Genomic DNA, 26,627 nt, shown 5'->3' on the forward strand with positions numbered 1-26,627 from the left:
TGTGTGTGTGTGTGTGTGTGTGTGTGTGTGTGTACGCGTATGTGTGTGTGTCCATAAGTGTATTGGTACACACGTGTGGGTGTGCAGATACGTGTACATGCATGTGTGTATAGAGGCCCAAGGCTGAAGTTAGAAGTCACTTTTGATCCTTCTCTAACTTATTTATTGAGGCAGCCATCCCTCATTGCTCTCTTCTTTTTACTCCGTGGCAACAGCTCATCTTTCTGTTTCCATGGAGTTGCCTATTATGGATGTCTCATGTGAGTAGAAGGATATAGTATGTGGCTATTTTGTATGGTTTATGCTACTTAATATTTCAAGGTTTACCCAAGTTATATCCAAGCATAGCATGCATGTGTGTATTTCCCTTTTATGGTTGGCCTGTATTCCTTATATATGGTGATAGCAAAAATTACTTACCTAGCTAGTTTCCTGGATGATATTTAAGTGAATTCCAGTTGTTCACCATGGTATTTTTGTGCCCTTTTTATGCCCCCATTAGTGCAAAGCTTTGGTCCTTGCTAGATCTTAATGAAAGGGAATCACAGTTGGCAACAGATTTTCTTAGGAACAGCAGTTACTAATTATGTTCATGAATGCTCTATATTGGAAATTTGTAATAATTAAAGAATTAAATAATACAAATTATGTTCATGAATGCTCTATATTGGAAATTTGTAATAATTAAAGAATTAAATAATACATTTTCTTCTTACTATTTGATGATAATTGTGATAACACATGGAATTTCATGGTGTTCTGCCTTGATCATTGTAATCTATTTGGTGTTAGGCAAATGACATATGGATTCTAAGGGAACTAGAGAGACCCAGAAAGATAGGTATTCAGTCTAACTTAAGATCCCATCACTTAGAGGAGTTCAGTTATTTCTAAGGTGATAGAGTCCATTAGTAATATCTCCATCGTTTCATCTGCCCCATTGGGTTCTTGTAAGGATTCCATGGAGTGATTTTCATGAGAGTGACTATTGTCTCTCAGGCTTTAGTCAGTATTGCTTCAGAGTGTAGATAAGAAATGAGACCTGGTGGAAAAAAGCTTTTTGCAAAGTATATTCTTTGGCTCTGATAATTTTTCTTTGTGCGGTACTATTTCAGCAGTAAAAGGATGATAAAGGTTTTGGTTGTCTCCAGCTAACAATTACTGATGCTGTTACCATGGTAATATTTCTTCCAGTGCTGTGGGGACCAATGAGAGGAGACAAGGATTCTTGGTTTCTTACTATATTCTTACCATATTCATATGGACATTCCAGTATCTGTAGTTGTAGAGACTTGTCTTCCTTGAGTTCTTTAGGCAGTGATCTTCCGATTGTCATCAGAAGTGGCGATCTCAGTACAGCAGCACATTTTTACCTTCATCCACTACACTCAGAGTGAGATGGTCTGGGACCACATTGTTACCCAAGTGGGAACTAAATATAAGCTTGAAATGAAGTATTCTGCTGGGTCAGTGATGTATACTGCCTCATTTGTGAAAAGGAAAATGAAATAAATAACCAAAAAAACTCAGCCATGCTATGTAGTGTCTGACAGATGCTTTCTCCTTCATCCTAGGAATCCTCAATCTTGCATCTGGAGTGGTGGACCTACTTCAGTTCTACTTCCCAGAATCCTTTGATCGCCTTCCAAGAGATTCTGGACTTTTTGATGGTCCCAAGCCAACTCTCTTGGACTCTTGCAGTGTAAGCGACTTGGCAATTTTGCTGCGAGGAAACAAAAGAAAAACCCAGCCCATTGAATTTGGTGCCCACCAGGTAAGCTTGTTGGGATTGTATGTTCTGAAATAAGTCAGTTTGAAGTTTCAGTCATGAAGAAGAAGAAACCGCAGCTGAATTATTGCTCAGGAATCCAGTAGCTCTTGATCCAGGATGGGTGAGTGCTTGAGAAAGGCCATGGACTGGGACTATCTTTCCAGTCCTTGCTGACCATGTCCACCCTGGCCATTTCTCTCTAAAACCGTTACTCATTTCCTAGGGGAACAGATGACACTTTCCTTTATTTGTCTTTATCGACTCTCATATTGTTTGGGTTTATTTTACTTTAGGTGATTCTTGTCGCCAATGAAACGGCAAAGGAGAAAATTCCAGAAGAGCTGGGGTTAGCACTTGTGCTAACTGTTTATGAGGCAAAAGGATTGGAATTTGATGATGTCCTCCTTTACAACTTTTTTACTGATTCTGAGGTATGTCACATGGAATTCTCTCCACACAGTCCAGGTCTGTGCCTGAGCGGAACTTCTGATCTGCGGAAGACAGTTTGGAGCTAAGGTTGCGAGTTTGTCACAGGTGCCTGTGTGTGTTGTAGAGCATCTTGAATTCAGTGTGGGGGTTTCTGAGTTAATGGGGGGTTGAGAATAGCTGTGGGTTGTTCCACAGTGTGTCACAGGCTACTTTTCCCTCTACACATCCCTGGCTCTCTTGTATTTGTGTCTTCTGAATGGCCAGAACTCAGGGACCAGTTTTCTGTAGCTGCTGTTGTCATTGGCTCCCAGGGATGCATGCCTAAGTAGCATCAAGTTCTAAGGAGAGCCATACATGAAGGCAAGGTTAGGAATGTCCACTCTATGAGGACAGAACTGGGCAAAATCAGTGGATAGAAAAACAACTCCAGGAAGACAGTGAGGCTTGGTTCCAGTCTGCTGGATCAGGTAAAGTGGGTGACACAAACAGACACCCTGTCTCTAGCTCCCTTTGGCATGCTTCACTATCACAGCTTCACACATGTAGACCACAGTAGCCAGAGTCCCTGGATTGACCCCCAGTGACTTCTCTGTCAGCCACTGCCTTAATGTAGTTCCTGGGTCCTTGCCATGTGTTGTGTTTTGTTTTTTAAGTCTCCAAATTACTGTTGGAGAACCACTAAGTCAAGACCATTGCCTGTGGTGTCTAGCCACTGGCTTCCTTTCACTAACACTGTCTTTTGGTGGGGACTCAGGCTGGCTGCTATGGGTCTTCCTTGTGCTATAGCTGGCTGTGTTCTGGTCCCTGTTGCAGACTTTCTGTTACATACTTGGAGAGGCTATTTTACACCTAAATCAGAGCACCTTTAACTATGATTCCTTAAAATCTATTTCTGATCTGACCCTTGAAATAGAATCTTTCCTTAAATTTTTCTGATCATTCTTAAATGTCATATTTGATTTAACAATATTTATGTCTGGTACTGCAACAGGTGCTTCACAGTTTATAAAGACCTTTTTGAATGCAGTGTCTCATTCGGCCAATGCTCTGAGGGCCTGAGTACTTTTATGGCCTTTGTTCGGTAGGTAAAGCCAAAGGTTACTGGGTTAAGTAAGTTGTCCAAAGTTATAATATTCATAGCAGAATCTGAAGAAAACCCAAATGCTTTGAGCTCCAAATACTTTTTGTTTGTCCTCCCTTCCTTTCCACATGTGAATTGACTTCTAGAACCTTCCACAATGAATAGCTCTATCATGCCATTTCTTATGTCCACCCCTTCCTGGGAGGCTTGTTAAGAAAAGCAGATGCATGCTCATTAACCCTGCTACCATTGTTCATCTCTGAGGTCTAACTTTTTTTTCCTAATAACACATCCACTGGTCATGGTTGGACTGAGGCTCTCCTGAAAGAGAAAGGGGTAAGAATTTGTTATTCCTGTCCTTTATTAAGTGCCATTTGTATGCACATGCCAGTGATAAAGTCAAAGGTCAAAGATTTAAGGATCTATGTGGGGGAGCTTTGCTTTACAAAAAAAGTTACTCTTTTCACCTGCTCCTGGGAATGTCACAGGCTTCTCTCTGTCCTCCTGCTGCCGACTGAGAATTCTGTGAAATTCAGAAATACAAAAGCACAAACACCTAAACCGAATCTTTTGGTAGCATTTGCTTTATTCTGTGTACATAATGAGACCTCTAGTGAGATTTTGATACAATGTTTCCTGGTGTAATGCAATTGTGCATTCCCTGGTGCAAAGTATGCCCCCAATTTATCCTTTACAATCTCTAGACCAGAAAAATGCTACAGGGAGAGGAAATGCATTAAAAAAAAAAAAAGAGGCGAGGGAAGGCAGATCAAACCTCCCCACCCCCTCCATAGTCTGGAATTCAGGTTTCTTTAGAGGTGGCTGGGTGAAGGTTGCTGAACAGTGATCAGTGTTTGACATGGGGGACAGTGGAGATCGTCTGTCTTTGTCCCTCTTAGTGTCCCAGGCAGGCATTGCTTTGGAACATCTAGCATTTGGGCCTGGGTGGGGGTTTGGGCCTGGATGTGCATGGACATGGGTGGGCACTGTCTGTAGTTCTTCTCTGTAGACTGATTTTGCTCTTCAACAACACAATCCCAGGTTGTCTTCGGAGTATGGAGGCAACAAGGGGTGGTCATTGCCAGACCCTCACCTTAGGGGAGAAGTTACTCTCTCAGACAGCCATACACTATCTTCCTTGGGAATTTAGAAGGGTGATTGCTATTTACACTATTTTTGAGGACATTCTTTCTTTCACACTCATATGTGAAAGGGATGGGGAGACCTTGAGCCACGAATTTTGTGGGAGACTTGCTAGTGGAATCCAGGCCTTTTCTTGGAAGAAGCAGCTCTTTTCATTGCCCCAAGTGCTGCAGGCCTGTTATTTTTGCTATGAACACACATACACCTTCCTGTCTCCATCTTGAAAATAAAAAAGGTTTGCTTCCTAGAAATAGGCAGCCACAAACCATCTGAGCAGGTTTGCTTCTCTCCCAGCAGTTGAACATATATGGCGCTTCCCTGGCCCCTTTGGCAGCCATTTTGCCTCTTTGCCTGCCAGGAGGGTCCTCTTGAATGCCAGCATTTTTACCTGCTTTCCTTGACTCTGCTTGCTAAGTAGCTTTGCAAAGAGGATGTCATGAGTATGTCCTAAAGAGTTTTTCTAAACCTTTCAGCTATTCAAATGACTTCACCTATGGTTGACTTCATTTTTTGAAGTATAGTAATGAATCCCATAATTGATTTTAATAGTAAAACAACCAGCCCTGTTTAGTAGACAGTGTTTTAGGCATTTAACTTAGTTTAATCATGTAGTTAAGCAGAATAACCTAAAGCAAGCATCTATCAGCTCTATCCACTCCGTGCTTTGGGCATCCTTGAACATCACAAAGGTGTCCAGTTGGCACCGCTTTACAAAAATGAAAGGCCAGGAGAATAAAGTGGCTGCATTTAGAGGACACAGAGAATTGTGGAATTTGAGACTCCTTGGAATTTTGCATTTTAAGTACCACATGTACTGGGCAATTCAGCCTTGCTGGGGTCAGAAACCAATTCTGAAGCCTGCTGACCAATTCCAGTCCATTGGCTATTTCTCATATCTTCATATTAAAAATGGATTTTGTGGTTTTGAATGGTTAGAAAAAACTCAAAGAATAATATCTCATGGCACATGGAAATTATGTGAAACTCAGATTAGCATTGACCAATATCTTTATTGGAATACAGCATGTCCATTCATTCACATGTTGTCTGTGGTTACTTAAGCACTGTGGCAGGTTGACCAATGAAAGACCATGTTACATGCAAGTATGACCCTTTGCAGTGGTTCTCAACCTTCCTAATGCTGTGACCTTTTAACACAGTTCCTTGTGTTGTGCTGACCCCCAACCATAAAATTTCATTATTTCATAATGAATTACATTATTTCATAATGTAATTTTGCTACTGTTATGAATCATAATGTAAATATCTGTTTTTAGATGGTCTTAGGCAACCCCTGTGAAAAGGTCATTTGACCCCCCCTCCAAGGGTTTCACAACCTACAGGTTGAGAACCACTTCTTTAGAGGAAAACTTACCATCCCCTAGTCATATAACCACCTTAGCTTTGGAGGTTTGGGTAAAAGAAAGAATGAATTAAAAGCAAGTACTATGCCCTCAACATCATCTCCTTTTCTTTACCAACAAATGGAGTTGTTCTGTTATCCACTATTTTAAGAACATTGTGTCGAAGGTCAGATAGTAAGTAGAAAAATTAGTTTTTAATATGCCTTGTCTACCTTATGCCATGTCACATGCAGCATCTGCTTTTTTTCCATTCATTGGTTGATTAATTTAGATAATTCTGCCACCTGTGTCTAAATGTTGTCCCTATGTGGTATTTCTTAACCACATTGTGAGAAGGAGTAAGGCTCCCTCTGTCCTTACTACTTGCTGACATTCTTTGAATTACTGTAACACCCTGGGCCCTTAGCATTCTTGCCCATGGAGGGTTCCTCTGTCTGGCTTCTCAGTCATTTACCCAAGTGTTGGTGTATTTTCATGGTGGCTTCTCTGACTCCTGCCTGTGCAGCCTCAGTTCCTCCCATCTATTCTGAGGCCATGGGATGTATCCCTATATGGCTTGTGTTGAAGGCTCCACACCTGTGGTTGGGGCTCAGTTTTCTAAGAAGCTTGAGAGGCACTTCATAAGCAAATGCTGTTGTTCTTCAACTTGTTGTTGTTGTTCAGGCTTATAAGGAATGGAAGATCATTTCCTCATTCATACCATCATCTGACTCCAGAGAAGAAAACTGGCCATTGGTTGAAGTTCCCCTAGAGAAATCAAGCTCCTCTCAGGCTCGGTCCCTTATGGTGAACCCAGAAATGTACAAGGTGAATATCTGCAATTTATCCACACACTGATTTAATATGGAACCTGCAAATAAGACTTGGAGAGAAGATGAGCTGAAAAATGGAGCCTTGCACCTGACTGTCCTTCTATTACATTGACAGTGGGATGGGGAAGGAAAGGCGGTCTTGTCAGCCCCCTTCCCTCTCTACAGATCACTGGACCCGATGGAGGTGGAAGGGCCTTCCATCTCCTCCAGAACTAAACTTTATTCAGAAAAGTTGATAAAATCACAGAATGTGTCTGAAGTAGTTAAGTAACAATGATAGTTGCCATACAAGGCATGACTGTCTTAATTTTAAAAAGCAAGTCACGGCCGGGCGGTGGTGGCGCACGCCTTTAATCCCAGCACTCGGGAGGCAGAGCCAGGTGGATCTCTGTGAGTTCGAGGCCAGCCTGGACTACCAAGTGAGTCCTAGGAAAGGCGCAAAGCTACACAGAGAAACCCTGTCTCGAAAAACCAAAAAAAAAAAAAAAAAGCAAGTCACACACACACACACACACACACACACACACACACACACACACACACACACACAACTTAAAGAAAAAGCAAGTCAAAGCATTTGTGAGGTCCTGGTATCCTTCTCAAAGGTTTGCAATAATTCTTTAAAACTTAATTTTTAAAAAAGGTTTATTTTATTACTTATGTATGTGTGTTTGGGTTACTGGGGAAGCTGGTAGAGGATGTTGGATTCACTGGAGCTGGAGTTACTGTCATACATGAGTTACCGGCTGGGAACTTTCGTGACAGGGAATGGGATTCAGTTCTCTGCAAGAGCAGCTAGTGATGTTAACTGCAGAACAAACTTTGTAGTCTCTAAAACTTTTCTTTTTCTTTCTTTTTTGTGGGCAATGAGATGGCTCAGTGGGCAAAATGCTTGCCAGGCAAAGCTGACTACCTGAGTTTAATTCCTAGACCCTACATATAAGGAGAAGGAGAGAACTTACTCCACAGAGTTGTCTTGTGACTTGTAACATGTGCTCACAATGCCCATATTCTATATATACAAATAATAAATAAAGTTAAATTAAAACTTGGCATAGTTTTTTATATTTTTCTAAGGTCAGAGTAAGCTCCTTAAACCATATTCACATTGTCACTTGACACAAGACTCATCATCTGTGTCCTAAATCTTATTGTTAGCTTCTCAATGGAGAGCTGAAACAGCTGTACACCGCCATCACACGGGCTCGGGTCAACCTTTGGATCTTTGATGAAAACCTAGAGAAACGGGCTCCTGCTTTCAAATATTTCATTAGGAGAGATTTTGTCCAAGTTGTAAAGACAGATGAAAATAAAGGTAAGATCTCATTAAGATATAGGTAAGAACTCATTAAAATATTCTTGCTGTCGGAGGAGAGATGTGTCTCTCTACTGTTCTGATTGTCATGTAGAAAGGGCAGTTTTTTTTTTTTTTTTTTTTTTTGTTTTTTTCGAGACAGGGTTTCTCTGTGTAGCTTTGCGCCTTTCCTGGAACTCACTTGGTAGCCCAGGCTGGCCTCGAACTCACAAAGATCCGCCTGGCTCTGCCTCCCGAGTGCTGGGATTAAAGGCGTGCGCCACCACCGCCTGGCTGAAAGGGTAGTTTTTGTTGTTTTGTGTTTTATAATGCTGAAGATTAAACCCAGGCCCTTATGCATGTGAGGCTGAATGCTCTACCACTGATTTATGCTTCTGGTCTTGGGTATAGAGTTCTGTTTTGGTTAATAGCAACTTCTCCATGATTTTCTCAGAAAAAGCATTTTAACTTTTTTATGTTAAGGTGTCTGGAAAGAGTGTTGCACATTTGGGGACACTTTGCTACTTTAGGGAAGTTTTGTTATTTGTCCTTTAAAAGTGAGTGTTTTGGGTAAGGGCTGCAGGAACTAGGTCACAATGTTATAATACAAGTTACTATAAGCTTGTGGGCAGCTTGATTGAAATTGCCTATCAAAATGAAGATCACATAGCCCTATATGTAATAATAAGAAAATGGAAGTAGTTCAAGTATTCAGCATGGAAAAGGCTAAAATATCATGCAATTATTAAAAAGACTAAGATGGATTTCTACTTATTGATATGAAAAGATATTCAAAATGTGATACATAAAAACAAGCAAAATGCAAACTGTATAGAATGATCCAATTTTAAAGAACTTTATGTTAATACAAATATAAAAACTGTATGTACATTAGCATATAGCAGAATAGAACATTTGCATGTACATATGTATGTAAATATGCATATGAAATCTGTTTGTGTGCCTATAACTGTCAAACCAAACTCATTTTGCACACTGGCACATTAAGGATTAGGTTATTGAGTGTCTTGTTACTGTTCTATTGCTATGAAGAAAGATGCTATGACCAAGGGAACTCTTAGAAAGCATTGAATTAGGGGCTTTCTTACAGTTTTAGAGGAATAGTTGGTGATCATTATGGTAGGAAGAAGACAGGCATGGTGTGGAGTAGTAGCTGAGAGCTTTACATCCTGATCTATAAGTAGCGGGCAGCAGGCAGAGAGAGACACTGGGCCTGGCATGGGCTTTTGAAAACTTCAAGGCCCATCCCTATACCTCTTCCAACAAGGCCACACCTCCCAATCCTTCCCAAACAGTTCCACTAACTGGGGATCAGGCATTCAAACATATGTGCCAATAGGGGTCATTCTCATTCAAACCATCACAGTGAGATTGATCGGACAGTCTGACTCTCTGGCTTCTGAATGTCACAGCACAAGGACCAAGAATTTCAGAACGCAAGGGAGTCATCATTTGTATCTATTCAACTTCTGGTTATGAGTAACAAAAGGCCCCATGGTGAGCGGGTCTGGATAAAGAAAATGCATAAATACACATTTGCACAGCTGCTACTTCTGAAGCAGACTTTACAATGCTTCCCTTTGTATAGGCCTTGTGGATATGTGTTTGTTGAGTAGATGTGTACATCATTTCCTTCTCCTTTAGATACTCTGCAGTATTAGAAGGGTTTAAAAATGATCATATATTATTATTATTGTAATTTACAAAGATTAGCTAATTAAAAAATGAAGTTCTCTAAGTAACAGAACCATGAAGAAGAACAACCTTCCCTCTATGGAGAAGAAAACTGCCTTTTTTCTTGAGAACTAGTCAATGAGTTGGTTCCTCTAGACTGTGGTTAATTTCTCGAGGGTTATCTACTCATCAGAGCTTACCTACTGTAGAGAGGCTTGCTGCTTGCCTGGCTATTCCTGGTTATTGCTCATAGCTCAAGTGGGGACCAGGATCCAATGTTCTTTTCCTAGGGTCCAACTGTTGTGCTATGTGAGAAAAGTTGAAGGCTTAAAATTAAAAATTCATTTTTTCAAGGGCCTTGCCATCTGAGTAGTCACATGACCTTGTTTAGGCCCAACTTCCTCTTCATGGACCCTTTTCCCTCACTAAAAAGAAAAGGAATGGGTTGGCCTAGTATATAATTTTCAATTTATCTTTTTTTTTTCTGTTTTGGTTTTTCAAGACAGGGTTTCTCTATGTAGCCCTGGATGTCTTGGAATGAGACCAGGCTGGCCTTGAACTCAGAGATCTGCCTGCCTCTGCCTCTTGAGTGCTGGGATTAAAGGCGGGTGTCACCACTGCCCTGCTCACTCATATTCCTTTTAATCACCAAATATGCTTTAATACCCACTGGAAGAGATGATTAAGATGAGTAGTTTTTACTTGCAAAGTTAAAATGTTCAAGAATGACAGTTCCTTCTGTGTCATGGTAGCAGTAGGAGCACAAGAGCAAGGGCAGGCTTAACCACAAGCTGTAGTTGAACACAGGAAACTCTTCTAGACCGTCTGTCTCTCCAGTCCAGGGAATGTGAGGTGAGTGTGGTGATGATACACTTTGGGCTGCCTTAGCATGCTCACCTTGTCCTCTTCAGCTGTAGGATGGGGTTTGGCTGTGGGAATATACTCCCACCTGGAGAACATGGAGTCCACACTCAAGGCTGCAGTCATTGCTGCACTGTGCTTCAGAAGACTCTGGAAGGAAAGCAGGGAGGGAGCAGGCTGTGAAGCTCTGTCTGGGTTTTGCTCCTTCTGAACACGGTTGCCTTGCTTCTCTAGTTGCTACTCGTTAGTCTAGGCATCTCTGGTCCCTTGAGCTTTGATCTGGCTTGCTGACATTGTCTTGGTGTTCACAGTATCTCTGGTCCTTCATGAGCTGTGCATTGCTGCTTGTTGCTGGTGACGTACTGAGGGCCATGGGTGGGAGGACTGGAATAGTTAGAGGGAGGCTGGTGTGGAACAGAAAGGGCAGACTGTAAATGGCTACAGTAGTGTGTGCCACCAACAGCAGTGTATTAGATTGTCTGCTCTGATGAGGACAACGTCTGCAGTTGGAAGCACAAAAAATGGGTGTTGTTGAGCTTAGAATTTTTCAACTTCACAGTGCTATAGAATTGATATACTTCAGTAGAAATCATATTTTGAATTTTCACCTTTTCCTCAGCTGGTAATAAGTGGGTACAGTTAGCAACCACAGTGTGCTGGATTGTTAAGCCATGACGTCTGGTAGGTTAGTTGTTTTTAAAGCTTTTTTGAATTATGATATTTCCAGTTTACTGTGGGGTTTATTGAGATGCAACACCATCAGAAGCTGAATAGCATGTATTTTGTAAACTCTTGTTACCTTGTTCCTTGTTGAATTCTGGGAGCTTGCTAACAACTAGTTGGCTTTTTATTTCCAATGAGGAATTAATAATTACTATGTGTCTTCTAGTTCACAGCTACAGACAAGGAAAGTAGACCAGAATTTAAAAAGCAAATTATGTCTGTTTCTCACTTCCACCTCCTCCTTCTGAAACCTACACCAACCTGTCTTGGTGCTAAAATACATCTTGATGAAGTCTAGAAGGTCAACACAGTGCATTTGCCTGCAATATAGCAACCAAAGTGATTTTCTCCCATTTCTAGTAGCTAGAAGTCCAAGGTCAAGGAGTAGGCTGGGTTAGTTACTTCTGAGGCCTCTCTTGGGCTTCCAGATGAAGAACACCTTCTCACTGTGTCCTCACATGGTCTTTCCTTTATGTGGTGCAATTGTGGTGTGTGTGTGTGTGTGTGTGTGTGTGTGTGTGTGTGTGTGTGTGTGTGTGTGTGTGGTGTATGTATCCAGATCTCTTACAAGGACACCGTGAGACTGGATTAAGGCCCACCCTAAAAACTTCATTGTATAGCTCTTGTCTACAAATAAAGCCCTATTTTGAAGTAGTAGAGATTAAGAATTCAATAAGTGAATTGTGGGGGGGGATATAGTTTAGGCACCAAACAGATATAAGTTGATGTTTACTGCCTAGAGAAACAAACTGACTTTCCACTTTCATTTTAGACTTTGACGATAGCATGTTTGTTAAGACCTCAACTCCTGGTGAGTGGATCACACAAGGAGACTATTATGCCAAGCACCAGTGCTGGAAGGTAAGGAGCTGGGGCCAGAAGCCAAGGGTGAGGGATGCCTGTGACTGCTGGCTTTGGCAGATCTCATGGGAAGGTTTCCCACTGTCACACTGGTGACTAGGACATAGTGAGGATGGCAGTGATTGTGCCACTTCTGAGTCTATCCTGACAGTAGAGCCCTCTGCCTGGTTCCCTCCCAGTCAGTGCAGACATGGCAATCCTTCATTTCAGCAAAGTGCCAGCACATACCGATAAGTAGATAGTGTCATGGCCTGTTCCCTGTCATGATTGATTTTTGCAGCTCAACAAAACTTTCTCTCTTCTTGTCAGCTGCAGCTTGTTAGAAATGCTCCCCTCTGTAACTGCACAAGGGCTGCTTCAGTGATCCTGGGCACCCCACTCAGCAGCATCCCACGCAGGAAGGAGAGCAGACACTTGCTTCTTTAGGATCTCCTTTTAGATCCAAAGTCCCCGGTGGACTTGCCCATACTTCTTCTGGTCAGTACTAGGTCATATGCACCTCTTCTCTGCAGAGTCATCCAGGAGTATATCCTGCCTGACAGCTTCAGCCCTGCAGGTAGACTAGATTTTTTGATCTGGCAAGAAAGGAAGGAGAATGCTGTGGGTAGCAACAGTATCTACTACCACAGGCTGAACTCAGGAAACTCACACCTCCTGGAGCTGACTGCCTGGGCACCTGGGTGACCGGGTACCCATGACTCCAGCTGAAAGCAGCTGTGCTGGGTTTGGCAGATGGCATTCTTTCCTTCTGTACCACATGTATGGGGTCCAGCTTCTCAAGTGTCCCAGAAAGATGCCTGCAGTTTCCCCTCCATGTCTAAATAGACTGTGGGGCTCAGTGTGTTCCTCTAGCAACCCTTCTTATTGGAGTCTGTAGAGCTAGGCCTGAGTGAAGGAATTAGGCAGTGGTGAAGACCCTAGAGCTGTAGGTCAGAACTGATTAAAGCTGCCATGAAGTGTAGACAAGAGACAGAGCTCTTCAAGTTTCCTTAGCCTCAATTCCTAGAAGAGTTATGTTTGCTGTGGCAGGGGAAGTAGTTTACAAGCACAGAAAACTCCTATCTGGGTTTCTCAGCCACCTGTTGCTGCATAACAAATACTCCTGCCCAAACTTAGTAACTTATCACAAGCCATTTGTGCTGCTCCCAGTTCTGTGGGCTGGCAGTTAAATAGCTTCTGGACTCACCTAGGGGCATCGTGTGTTGACACTTAGCTGCCATTCAGTTGTGGTGTTCTGTTTCTGGTGATTGGCTGGTTACTGGCTCTGGTAATGGGGAGTGGGTGTGGGATCTCTAGGATTCTTGGAAAACTTGTCTCTGATCCTCTAGCAGGTCACTTTGGGCTAGTACATATGATGCCAGGGTTCAAAGAAACATGTCAGTCCTGGAGGCCTGGTCTCAGAATTAACCCTGTAGCACTTCTGCTGAGTTCCCTTGGCTGGATAAGTCACAGCCCACATTAAAGGACAGGGAGACAGACAGACTCATGAATGTTGGGGTAGAAGCAGCAAAGGTGTATTCATAGGAGTGTGGCAGAGGTCAGAGGTATGAGGGCTGCAGCCCCTTTTGATCTCTAGCGGTGAGGTGAAGAAAAAAAAAAACATGCTATTATAGACCTGGTATGTATGGAAAGTCATTTTCAAAATATGTACTGTTTAGCTGTAGAAACTGATAGAGCTCCAAACTTTTATTCACTATTGATCCTTGTTATAATTGGAAAGAAGCACTGAACATTTGGCTATTGTTGTAAAACCAAAATATTTTTTGGCAGGGTGGAGGGAGGCAACAGGGAGGGAATGGCAAGGCAGGATGGGCAGCAGCAGGTGTGGGCACGAGACCGGAGAGTTATAATATGAAGTCTTACCCTTCATTCCTTTCAGAACATCATTGATGTTGCCCATATGTGTTGTCCATGGGTTTCCAATTATTTATCCCTTTAAAAATACCTTTTGAATGTTTGAATCTAAAATTTTTTTAGGGGAGCCGGCACAGATGAGAATGTTATAAAAAGCCTTCTCCTCGCCTGACTTTATTTTGACCCCCGCTAAAGGACTTCAGGACTCAGGTGGCTTATTGAGTTTTTGGCTGCATGTCAATGAATGTGTCAGAACAACCATGCAAGATCATTCATCCAACAAATACTTGTTGAACTATGGGCCAGACATTATATTTAGATCCTAAAAATATGATGGTGAGCAACAGTGGCACATAGACAAGGGCACAGTTCAGTGGTTGCAGGTGTCACAGATGAGAGCCAGCTGTCCCCAGAGCCACCTGTCCTGGTCAGGGAAGCCTTCTTTGAGAAAGGGGGTCTTGAGCTGAGATTTGTAGACTAAATGAAGTGAACTAGGCAGAGAAAGGAAGGGGGAGCAATTCAGCTAGAACAATGCATGCAAAGGCCCCACCTGGGAAGGAGGGTGGCATGGTTCCAGGCCCATGGGGCTGGGATGATGGGAGCAAAGAGCATGAGTGGGAGAGGTTGTTGTCTCTGATTCACCAAAAAGTACCACTCAGTGCCTCCCATCCCAACATTGAGAGCTAATGCCGGTGCAGTGCGAGCCTACTGCTTCTGTAGCTCGTACTGTGAGACAATGCAAGACCTCCTGTTTCAGAAGAGCAGCTTTCTGCTGGCCAGGATTTGGGTTATGCTTGGAGACCCTTTGACACTCCTTTGCACACCTCATAGTCAGAGGTTTGTTAACACAGATCTGCATGCTCCAAGGATCTGAGCGTGCTCTGATGCCATCTCTATTGCATTTCTACTCCACCACGTCTAGACTGCTGTCCACCAGCACACAGGCTGCCACTATAGTTAGCAACTATGTCAAAGCCCAGAAAAGCTGCTGGGTGACTTTGGGCTCATTGCTCGATGGCTCTGACTAAGGTTGCTACTATATACAGTGAGGAGGCGTAGGCCTTCTGCACGTGGCTGTTGGAAGATTAAACAAAGTTGGTGTTGTGGTGGCCTATAGATATATATGTTGTAGTCACCTTTTTTTCATGGCTACTGGCTATTTCCTAATGAAACCGTTGGGTTGTGTTAGCCGGTCCCACAGCTGGGCTCTGTTTTTGGAGATTCCCCACTTTAAATCACCTGCACCTTCCTGCTCTTCCCTGTCAGATTGGGCTGGGCCAGACACAGGGCTCTGTCCATAGTAACATAATGCATGCATTAATTCTTGTTCTGTTACCTCCATTACCTTGCTGGGAATCAAACCTTTGACCCATTCCAGGTTGCAGCTAAGTGTTACCAGAAAGGAGATGCAGTTGAGAAGGAGAAGTTGGCTCTGGCCCACCACACTGCTCTGAATATGAAATCAAAGAAAGTCAGCCCCAAGTAAGTGTCCCAGGATTAGTTCAGATGCTCTCTGATGAGAGCAGGAGGTTGGATATACTAGCCATATTTCATTGACAATGATGATTTTTCCCCTTCCCCCAGGGAGAAGGAGCTGCAGTATTTGGAACTGGCTAAGACTTACTTGGAGTGCAATGAGCCAAAGCTATCTCTTAAGTGTTTGAGCTACGCTAAGGAGTTCCAGCTCTCTGCCCAGTTATGTGAGAGGCTGGGAAAGGTATGGCTCCCCAGAGGTGCTCCTTGAAGAATGGGGCTTCATCTGAGCAAATGGAGGGGTGGGCCCTCAGCCTCTGCTTGTGGCAGAAAGAGACTCCAATCCTTGAAGGGAGGAGAAGCTGACCCTGTTATCTGTGATCTCCCTTTCTCCACTTGCTCAACAGAGTGTGTGTATCTTTGTGTTCATCCTCATCTGTGTTAATATTCAAGGCCTGAAGTCACCCATTGGGAGGCTAAGTCACAGACCCAAACCAGATGGATGTTAGGATATTCTTGCTTTCTCTTTCCATATGTTCAGTCTGGAGTCAGCTTGAGTGAATAGTCTGGTGTATACATGAAGACATTTTTGTGTTCCCAGTAATTACCTAGATCATTATGGTCTAATTCAGCATCCACGTGCAGCTACTTGATATAAAGTTAATTAAAAGGAAGTAAAGTTAAAAGCTTGAACCTCAGTGTCACTAGCCACAGTGTGAATTATCATCGTTACAGAATGGAATCATTGCCCAAAACTCTGTTGGGCAGAACTTCTAGTCTGGAACACAGCTTCTCAGTGGTCAGCAAACTGGCAGTGGCCACAAGTGGCTGCTTGTCTGTGGCAAGATTAAAACAGGAGAAGAAAGTAAGCAGTTAGAAATTGATCATAGGTACATTGCATTGATATGTACCCAAGTGGTGGTCATTTTCTCAGCAGTTCCTTTGTTTCTTTTTCCATTTGTGTGTGTGTGTGTGTGTGTGTGTGTGTGTGTGTGTGTGTGTGTGTGTGTCTGTCTGTCTGTCTGTCTGTCTGCCCTGTGCCCAAAGTTGATGTCAGGAATCATCTTCTGTCTCTCTTTCACCTTACTCATTGAGGCAGGGTCAGTGAATCAAACCCAGAACTCACTGATATGGCCAGTTCTGCTTGCTAGTTTGCTCTGGGATTCCATCTTTACTTTCCAAAGCCACTCTCCTCACCAGGCATTTAAGTGAGTTCTGGTGATCAGAACTCTGATCTTGGGGCTTATATAGCAAGCACTGAGCTGTCTCCCCAGCCCAGCAATTCCTTGTCAGTGTATCAGTTGTGGTGGAGTAAGAATTTTAAAACAGTCTGCCAGTTGCAAAAACTGGGTTAGAAAGCATGAGACTGAACTGTCACATTTTCTACCCAGGTTTCCTACCCTCTATTTGGAACATGGGTTTCTGTGTCTATGTGTCAGTGTGATAGTTTCTAGGGTCCCTGGCACACCCTGGATATTGAAGTCAGAGTGGGGAACAGCAAATGAGACCTACTGAGAAGTTGGAGTTGTGGGCCCCAGGTCAGTGTCTAAGAAAGAGATCAGCCCCTCCCAATGCTGCAGACCTGACTCCATGTTTGTTATGGGATGTGACTTATATGGAAGATGGGGTAGAATAGGGATACTACATTTTAGTGGGAACAGACATCCTACATTCTAGGAATTAAGATAATTTCTAGGCTTTCCAGTTTCTTTGGTCTCTTCCCTTCAATCTTTGGTGCTACCATCTCGAACCCTAGAAGGCTACAAGATGCAGGTATCGCCTATCACTTCCCCCCTTTGCCTCCCAGTGCCGGCCATGGGAAAGGAGCCAGGCATCACTTGTCTTTTTAACCTTTCCTCAGCCTCACATGCTGGTACTTACTGCTGAAGATTAGATAGTGGTGTTTCCTGTACACATGGATTTAAGCTTGTCTAAACTTGTCTGGTTCTGTGCCTTGGCTTTCCCACTTTTTCCTTTGTGTTAAGCTGTGTCTCCGACCATGGTTAACATCCCAGAGTGAGTGTTCTCTGTATGTATCACTGCCCCATTTCTCCAGTGATGAAAGTTCAGGCTGCCCACTACTAGTTCCTGGTTGCCACACAACACTGTGGTGTAGCAGTCCCACTGGAGCCGTTTATGATGTGTTGCTAGAAGTGGCCTGCAGCCCTGGGGTCTTCAGTACTATTATCTCATTTTACTAGGTACGGCCGCCTTGCTGTCCAGAATGGCCATGCCATGTTGTGTGTAAAGATTCTGTGTTCCCTATGCCTGTGGCCATGTTTAGCAGATTCTAATTTTCGCAAGCCTCTAGATGTATCTCACTGTGGATTAAATTTTCATCCTCTGTTACTGAGGCTGAACACCTTCATGTAGCTGTTCACATTCTCCTGGTGTAAATGGTGGTTTAATCTTTAAAATTCTGTTTTTAAAAAAGTCTTTACTTTGTGGTGACAGAAATTCTTTTTATGTTCTAGACCTGCCAATTTTTATATGGTAGCTTCTAGTCAGATATGGCTACGTAAGATTAATTAAAATGAAATAAAATTTAAATTTCAGTTTTTAGGATACAGTACCCCACATAGCAAGGTCTCTCTTCACACTTAGTTAGTGGCCAGTAGATTGGATCACACAGTAGTGAGGCAGGTTTGTTCTCATGGAGCTGTTGGACAGTGCTGTTCTCACTGCTGACATTGGCTTTCTTCCTTGCCTCTTCCTCCTCCTCCTTCTTTTCCTCCTTTTCCAGTGCTGGGAATTGAACCTGGGCCTTACACACATCTTAAGCAAGTGTTCCATCACCGAACTGTATTCCAGCCCTTGAAATTGAAATTTTATTCTTAGCTTTATTTCATAAGATCTCTGTTGAACAGATTTGAAGTCATAAAATTCATTAACTTTTCTCCTAAGATTTGCATCTTTATGTTTTGTTGGAAACATTTTTACTTACAGGTCACAGATATTCCCATACATTTTTCCTCAATAATTTTTGTATCTAAAGCTTTAAACTTTTTAAATTTTTTTTGATGTCTGTGGGTGTTTTGCCTGCATGTATATATGTGCACTGCATGCATGCAGTGCCTGAGGAGGCCAGAAGAGGGCATTGGATCCCCTGAGACTGGAGGTAGAGCTGGTTGTGAGCTGCCATGTAGGTGCTGGGTTTTGAACCTGGGTCCTCTGCAAGACAAGCAAGTGCTCTTAACTGCTGAGCCTTCTCTCTAGCCCCTGTATTTAAATTGAATCCACCTGGACTCCATCTTTGTATATGAAGTGACATTGGGACTTAACTCTCCCACTTTATTTTAAAAGGAATTAGTTTTATCTATACTATAGTGGTTTTAACTGGATTCTAAGAAATAGATATATAATTACTTTTATTATCCATGCAATAGTTTTTTAAGCTTAAAAATTAGAATACTTTAAATAACAGTAAAATTTTACTGTTCTAGATAAGAGACGCTGCCTATTTCTATAAGCGAAGCCAGTGCTTCAAAGATGCTTTCCGATGCTTTGAGCAGATTCAGGAGTTTGACCTCGCACTCAGGATGTACTGCCAAGAGGAGCTATTTGAGGAAGCCGCTATTGCAGTGGAAAAGTAGGTGGCTTTATTCTTTTGCGTCTTTCTGCATTCTTCTCCCTTCTCTCAGGATGGCCTGCTGTGGAGTCACTCTGCTGCTTCTGAAGTGCCTGGCCATGTCAATCTCCCTCACAGGAGAGGACACTTCAGTGCAGTACCAGAGCTCCTTGAGAGTGGATTCTGCCTTTCAGGCTCATGCTAAGCTCTGACCGTCATCACAGGAGAGGGCTAAAGATGAAGGATGTATCCCAGCGTGTTTGTAATAGGATGTACTGACTCCAGCCAGTGGAGTGCAAGGACCCCTGAGAGCTTTGTCAGTGTAGCGTGATTCCAGTCACACGCACACCTAGCAAAAGAGAAGAATCACAAGCTAGATAAAAAAACAGAGTGCTGCTGCCACAGCTGGTGTTTACACACAGCCACCATCGTGTCCTTTTTCAGTACCACAGTGTGTTTACCAAAGCTCAATACCCAGCATGGTTACTATGTTTTGGTTTTCAGTACCCATATATTTTGCTGGACAATGAAACATTTCTAGAAATGTTTGAGTGCCAGACAGGTTTGGATCTTTTCTCTAATATCGGCTCATGGGAGCTTTATTTGTGTTGCTTTGTAGTGCATTTTGGAAGGACCTCCCTATCGTGGTGATAACAAGTTGTCGTGTATACCCTCTGTTGTAGTTGTACTGTTTTGTCAGGACTGCCAGCCCACAAGCCGATACTGACAGGAGACTTCTTATTAATTATAAAAGCTCAGCCCTACCTTAAGCTTGTTCCTAACTAGTTCTTACAACTTAAATTAACCCATGTTTTTTAATCTACATTCTTCCATGAGGCTTGTTACCTCATCTCTGTACTGCCTGCCCATCCTGCTTCCTCCGCATCTGGCTGGCGACTCCACCTTTCTTCTTCCCAGACTTCTCTTTCTGCTCAGAGTCCCGCCTATATTCTCCTGCCTAGCTATTGGCTGTTCAGCTTTTTATTACACCAATCACAGCAACATATACTCACACAGTGTACAAATATCCCACAACACTCTGTCTTTACAGATATGAAGAAATGGTAAAGAACAAGACTTTTCCCATTCCTAAGCTCTCCTATTCTGCCAGCCAGTTTTACTTGGAAGCTGCTGCAAAGTACCTGAGTGCAAACAAGAGTAAGGAAATGATGGCTGTTCTTTCCAAGCTCGACGTAGAGGATCAGCTGGTGTTCCTGAAGTCTCGGAAATGCCTAGCAGAAGCGGCAGAATTGCTGAACAAGGAGGGTCGGAGAGAAGAGGCTGCCCTATTGATGAAGCAGCATGGCTGTCTCCTGGAGGCTGCCAGGCTCACTGCTGACAAGGACTTCCAGGCCTCATGCCTACTGGGGGTTGCCCGCCTCAATGTGGCCAGAGGTTCCGACATAGAGCATACAAAGGCTGTTCTGAGAGAAGCACTCGATCTTTGCTATCAAACCAGCCAGCTGTCCGGCATTGCGGAGGCCCAGTTCCTGCAGGGTGTCATCCTGAGGGACTTTCAGAAGCTTAGAGATGCCTTCATCAAGTTTGACATGCTCAACCACTCAGCAGGAGTGGTGGAAGCTCTCTATGAAGCAGCCAGCCAGTGTGAGTCTGAGCATCAGAAGGTTCTGGCCCTGGCTCCAGGTGGCTTGGAAGTCCTTCTCAACCTGGTCAGGGCCCTTAAAAATGTGACAAACAATGCTGAGAAGGAAATGGTCAAATCTTGCTTTGAGTTTTTTGGGATTTCTCAAGTGGATGCTAAATATTGCCAGATAGCCCAGAATGACCCTGGGCCCATATTAAGAATAATTTTTGACCTGGATTTGACCTTGAGTGAGAAGAAAACAAAAGATCACTTCTTAATAGTGACTGATCAAGTGAAGATAGCCCTGAACAAGCACCTTTTGAGCAGACTGTGTCAGATCACACAGATCCTGCTTGGGAAGAACTACCCGGGGATCTGCATGAAATTTATTGTGGGTTTGAAATGTGAGGATGAACAGTGTGAAGATTTCCACAGGCCCCTCAGACGCTGTGAGGCCAAGTGCATGGTTCAGTCGAAAATGCACCTGGTAGCAATTAATGGGTTGCTTCTGGAAGCCAAGAAAGTATTCCCTAAGGTCTTAGCTGAAGAACTTGAAGAAATAGATTGTATTTTGTCTCTAGATACGTATGGCCTTTGCAAATCCTTCCTAAACCTCCTCTACCCTCGGCATTTCCATCAAAGAGTGCTGTCAGAAAACCCCATGGCCTGCAAAGAAATCCTCAAGCCAAATTGCAAGTCCTTCCGCTCCTACCGGTTCGCCTTGAAAGAGTACATCCATGACCTGTTTCAAAAAGAAAGTGCACACAGCCGCAGGGAGTCCACAGACCTGTGGCTGAGCGCCATGCAGGCTTTCCTTCTGTCCTCCAGCTACCCAGAGGACTTTGAGAAGCTGCTTCACCACGAGGAAGACAGTTACAACCGGGAGCTGAAAGCACTGGAGTCTGACCGAGAGGACAGAAGCAAGGGGAGAGGCAGCAGAGTGAAAGGCGTAGAAGGGAAATTCGGCATGCTGGTGCCCAACAAGGAAGACGAGACCGCGGAGAAGTCCTATCTGTGCTTCATTCGGCTGCTGGAGACTTCCCTGGACCAGCTCTATGTGCATAGGAACCCTGAAGACTACAAGAGGCTCTTCTTCCGCTTCATGAACGTCCTCATTAGGAGGTGTAAAGCGCCGCTGGTCCCCAGCATTACCAACACAGTGGTGCTGCTGGAGCTGCAGTTCATACACTGTGGAGTGGTGCTGGCCCGTCTCTGGAAGAATGCGGTCCTGTGCCTCCCCAAGAGCTACATTGCACTCTTGCACTTCTGGGAGTTCCTGTTCAGCAAGAAGGACAGGGAATCTGGGGACGTGTTCTCCATCATCCAAGAGTACAAGCCGAAGGATGTGGCCAGAGCCATCCGGGACTTCCGGTTCCACCTCTCCTACCTCGTCAAGGTGATGTGTGGTTACGAGAATATGAACTTCAATGTTCTACTTGACGCCTTCAGTGAAATAGACTATGTGATCTCCGGGGAAGCAGAACGGACACTGGTGCTGTGTTTGGTGATGCTGGTGAATGCTGAGGAAGTCCTGCAGCCCTTCTGCAAGCCACTTCTGTACCGCCGTTTCCGGGAGATCCAGACAAGGCTGCAACTGATGAGCATGAACTGGCCAGACCAGGTGCCCAAGAGGTTGCTGAAGGTGGTACAGCGGGTGTTGATGGCTGTCAGTGTGAAGTCTGTGGCCGAGGCACTGCAGGACCTGCTCTTTGAGCGGGATGAAGAGTACCTGGTGGATTGCCACTGGCGGTGGGACAGTGTGCACACCAAAGGCACTGTGGTCCGTGGCCTCTGTCATGAAGAGGTCAGACTGAACCGCTTGCTCTGTATGGGCCCCGTGGACCAGTTTGCTGACCCAGAGTGGGATTTTGGTGAAGATGAAACACATGAATTAGATGAGTTGGCCCTGGAAGACCGAGATCATTTTCTGGCTGCCATCCTTTCCCAGAAGCAGCGGAAGGCCTTGATCCAGCGCAAGCTGCGCAGAGCCTGCCTGGTGGTGTCTCTGTGCATCAGCTGGAGAAGATGGATCCAGACAGAGCATAGCAGGGAGGAGGCTCGGGAGCTCAGGGCTGGGAATTTCAAAAGGGCCGATGTAGACAGGACCCAGTGTGACCTGTGTGGGGTGAAGTTCACCCGCAGCCCCGAAAGCTACTTCAGTCCCGGCAAAGCATTTGAGGGAGCATCAGAGGCTGTGATCATCTCCAGGGCTGAACTGGAAGGGAGAGAGTGTCGAGAGAGAATCAGTGAGTCATATGAGCAACACATTCGCTTGGAAGGCCACCGGAGGCAGCAGGCAGCCTACCAGAAATATCTAGAGTTTTTCCATGAAAAGGCGGACCCGGCCATCGAAGAAGGCAAAGTAGTGGTGCAGGACATCGAGCAGAGCATCTGGATCCGTGGCCACTTGGGCTCCAAGGAGCAGAGCCACATGCTGCAGAGAAAGGTGCAGGAGCACATCAGGAGGGTTTCAGATCTGGTGGAGGAGCTCTACAGACGGAAGGCCTGGGCTGAAGGTGAGAGCTCATGGGGATTGTCCAGGCACTAGTAGGCCTGCCAGATGCTCAGTTCCAGCCGACTTAGGGTGTGGGGGTGGGATGTTGGTATTAGCAGAGAGACAAGAGAAGGCTGTTCTCAGATTCCAGCAAAATCTCATTGTTGAGGCCATCCTCAGTTAAATATTTGTTAGTGTAAGCTGGTATGGTTTCTCTGGGGGCTTCAGATGAGAAAGTGGTTTGCTGTATGATTCTATGGAGAAGATACAGGGAGAATGTTTAAAGTCGTGAGAAAACTCTTTGAGGGGCCTTTGTATTACTCATCCAATGATCTTTCCTTGAGCATCAACTAGATGCTGAACCCTAGGGTAGAAACTGAGTACAGAGGTCTCTCCTTAGGATAGCCCCTGAGTTACACTCAGTGTGAGCCTTTCATAGTAAGTGTTCTCATCTGCTCTACAGTCAAGTTTCCCCTTTGCTTCTTTACTAGCTGTTTCTTAGCAGCACTGGAAATCAAGCATAAACTTAACAAAATTACATTGAAAAAAGTTCTGTAGTTTAGACACTTTTCCCAGGTTAGGGCTTAATGACCTTTTGAGTACAAGTTTGCTGGAAAGGTTTGCTTTTGGCAATCCGCAGATGCACAGCTGTGGCACTGGGCTAGTGTTTAAGGCAGCTTGTGCTTGTGGTGGCAGAAGGCAGCTTTGGGATGTGGGGAAGTTGGCCTAGTGCTTGATGCTCTAATGCCTGAAGCCATCTCTTTACTCAGAGCCTCTGTGCTTTGGTTTCTGTAGCCGAGGAGGTAATGACTCGACAGGTCAAAATTCTGGCCCTGTCAGTCAAGAACGCGCAGGAGTGGCTGAAGAAGACAGAGCTCCGCTTAAAAGATGAAGGTAAGGCCTGTTCTCCTAGGACAGGTGATACTTTGGATCCTGTGGCTTTTGGTACTGCTAGCTTCCAGGTGAGTGAGTGTCAGGTGGGTTTGCCAGTGATGTCAGGAATATTTGCCAGACTGTTAGTGATAGAATTTCTCCATCTGATGAAGGGCATTATTCTGGGCTAATAGTAGTTGCTTCTGAGTTATTATAGATGTTCAGTCATCGTGCAGACTCACCACAGCAACTCCTAAGGATAGGTGGTGGTGTAAAGCCATCCCTTGATAAGAGTGTTTGCCTATGTCAGTCTACCATGTTAGCCAGTGAGGATCTATTGAATGTCTAGGATGTCGCAGCATGAGTATGGACCCAGAGGTTCCCTGGGACACAGAGCAAATGGCTAGGGAAGTTGCAGAGGGCTCCACCTTGTTTCTTAGCAGGAGTCACACTTTTCTTACCACGTTCTATGTGATGCAGAATTTCTTCCTTCTTGCCCTTTCCAACTGCTGCCTCCTTTGAGCCATACCACATTTCTTTTTTCTCGGAGTGTTTTATCTAGCTCGGAGACCCTTCCAGATGCTCCTGGCAAACCCCAGCCCCAGAGCTGAGGAAAACTTGGAGACACTTGGTACAAGTCTTTGCTATGCTGTAGTCTCTTCTGGGTCCCATGACTTTGTGATGATTTCAAAAGAGATAATTAGCATGTCAGCTCAAGGAGCCAACCCTATGAAGATTTAATTCTGGAGAAGGGTGTTTGCTTGGCATCTGCTTGGGAAGCAACATCAGTACTCAGTGAAAAGTTCTGTTCTCTCCCACCCTGGCAGAGAGTTTTATTTCTTTACTTTAAAACAATGATTCCAGAAACATCAGGTTTTACCCAGATGTTAAACTCCGTGGTAGAATAGGAAGTCGCCATTTTCACTTGGGTTTTGCTTTTTTGCTTCCTAACTAGGTATTGTTCAGGAAGAGGAATATGAAAACGAAGTTGAAGACTTTGGCGAGCTCCGCCCTCGAAGGCGTTCCCGGAAATGTGGAAAACAGAGAAAATACTAACATATTTTCACCCACTTATCGCTTCTTCAACCTTAGAGCTTTCCATCCTGTTTTAGAATTCTAAATGCTGGGGCAGAAGAGAAGAAGGATGTGAATCAGTGTTACAAAGGGACAGGCACCCTTGCTCTTCATTGTTACTGCCCATTTAGTGATGTGTAGGGTCAGACTGCTCCCTCAGACACAGGGACCTCCAGTTTTCCAAGTTGAGGTCTAACAGTAGCACTGCTCCCCCAGACACCATACATGTCCAGTTATTGGGGGGGGGGTAGTTGAAAGGAGTGCTGGGACTTCTCTGCCCAAAGCTCAGCCCCTCTGGCTCCTCTTCACTGTAGGAGGACGAGGCATTTAAGATGGCACACCTCATCTTGGAGTGCCCCTGCTCTGGGCGGGGAAATCCCTCTGTGGATCCCTTATCTCTTGCCACACTGCTGTAAATCAGCAAGCAGAACCAAGACTATTTGTGCCCAGAGTTCATTTGGGCCTTGTCATCAACCGCCCCTGAGCCTAGGCTACCTTCTGGTTGTCTGAGTGGCTTCTGGGGTATATTTTCCTTTTCTCATTGGTGACTTTTCTGGCCCTCTCAATGCCCCCCCCCCCCCCCCCCCGTGATCATTCTCAGCTATGTGTGCAAGTCATGGTTAGGCTACCTCAGAATGTAGTCAAGCTTCTGCCTAGCAGCCTTTGGACATCTTTTTCATTCAAGGAGCATTTGAGGGTGTTTCCAGCCTGCTCCAAGGTGGTCTTGCCTTTGCCTTGTGTAGATGATATGAGAAGCGCCTTGTGTATACCTTGTACATCTATGTTTTTTGGTTCTCCCCACTATATATGACACCCATGCTCAGGTTGACAGCTCCATTTTCTGCCCACTGGGCTCTTCAGGTGTGGAACAATGGACAGAAGAGGAACCAGCCTTCTAATGGTGCGTCTTTGGGATTTGGCTGTGGATCACTGCCATGTGGCCTGTAGGCTTTACCAGAGGGGTTGCATGAGGCCTGTGTTCCCCTCCACTCACTGCCAGCAGCTCTCAGCCTGGTCTCATTTGGGAAGCCTTCCTTCCTTGGATGGTCGCTACCTGCTCTTTCGCCACTCCGCCCAGGTCCTGCTGTCTCTGGAGGCTTTGTCTCACCACAGAACCAGCTTTTCTTTCACGCTGCTGCTGCTTTCACTGCCCACTTGCCCTCCATCATCTTTCTAAAGATGTGTTTCCTTGAAATGTTGGTTTGGTAATTAAGTTATGTTTCTTTCTCATTTTCCAGATTTTTTTTATAAACTTGCCAGAAAAAAATCTAATCAAATGTTGCTGTCTTACCACATTTTTTTATATAAAGTTATAGCATCTCTCTTACCTGCTGTTGTCTTTTGGTTATTTACAATTCCCACTGAAAACAAATGTATGACTGTTGGTGCTGGCTCCTTTGGGGCTGCCGGTTGATGCTTCCCCATGCACTCAGCTATGTCTGCTGAGATAAAGAAATGCAAGGTCAGAGAAACGCAGCTGAGTGCAGGCACTCAGGCTTAGGAGTGTTGCTGAGGGCTAGCCGTGTACAAATTCTTTTCAGTCTGTCTGCTTCTCTACAGTAGGATTTGGATCATGGCCCTAGAAGGCCTGGAATAAGATTCCTTTCCTGCCCATGAGCTGAATAACCTGAGATGAGCCAGATCTGTTCAACCCAGTGTTCAAGTGCCCCAC

The 26,627-nt window shown here is 44.4% G+C and overlaps 1 protein-coding gene across 2 annotated transcripts in view; it reads left to right on the plus strand.

Moving 5' to 3' along the window:
- Window positions 1-26,282, plus strand: part of Trank1 (tetratricopeptide repeat and ankyrin repeat containing 1) — an 87,562-nt gene extending 61,280 nt beyond the window's left edge. For both annotated transcript variants that reach the window (XM_076577217.1, XM_076577216.1), the window contains exons 12-22: window positions 1,575-1,774; window positions 2,065-2,202; window positions 6,452-6,595; window positions 7,759-7,915; window positions 11,946-12,034; window positions 15,267-15,370; window positions 15,473-15,605; window positions 18,805-18,950; window positions 19,981-23,030; window positions 23,804-23,902; window positions 24,837-26,282. In XM_076577217.1, the coding sequence (XP_076433332.1) occupies window positions 1,575-1,774; window positions 2,065-2,202; window positions 6,452-6,595; window positions 7,759-7,915; window positions 11,946-12,034; window positions 15,267-15,370; window positions 15,473-15,605; window positions 18,805-18,950; window positions 19,981-23,030; window positions 23,804-23,902; window positions 24,837-24,937 (4,361 nt within the window). In that variant the 3' untranslated portion in view covers window positions 24,938-26,282. The remainder of the gene's footprint in view (window positions 1-1,574; window positions 1,775-2,064; window positions 2,203-6,451; window positions 6,596-7,758; window positions 7,916-11,945; window positions 12,035-15,266; window positions 15,371-15,472; window positions 15,606-18,804; window positions 18,951-19,980; window positions 23,031-23,803; window positions 23,903-24,836) is intronic.
- Window positions 26,283-26,627: the final 345 nt, after the last annotated feature.

This window comes from Peromyscus maniculatus, chromosome 7, assembly GCF_049852395.1.
Source record: "Peromyscus maniculatus bairdii isolate BWxNUB_F1_BW_parent chromosome 7, HU_Pman_BW_mat_3.1, whole genome shotgun sequence".
NCBI lineage: Eukaryota > Metazoa > Chordata > Mammalia > Rodentia > Cricetidae > Peromyscus > Peromyscus maniculatus.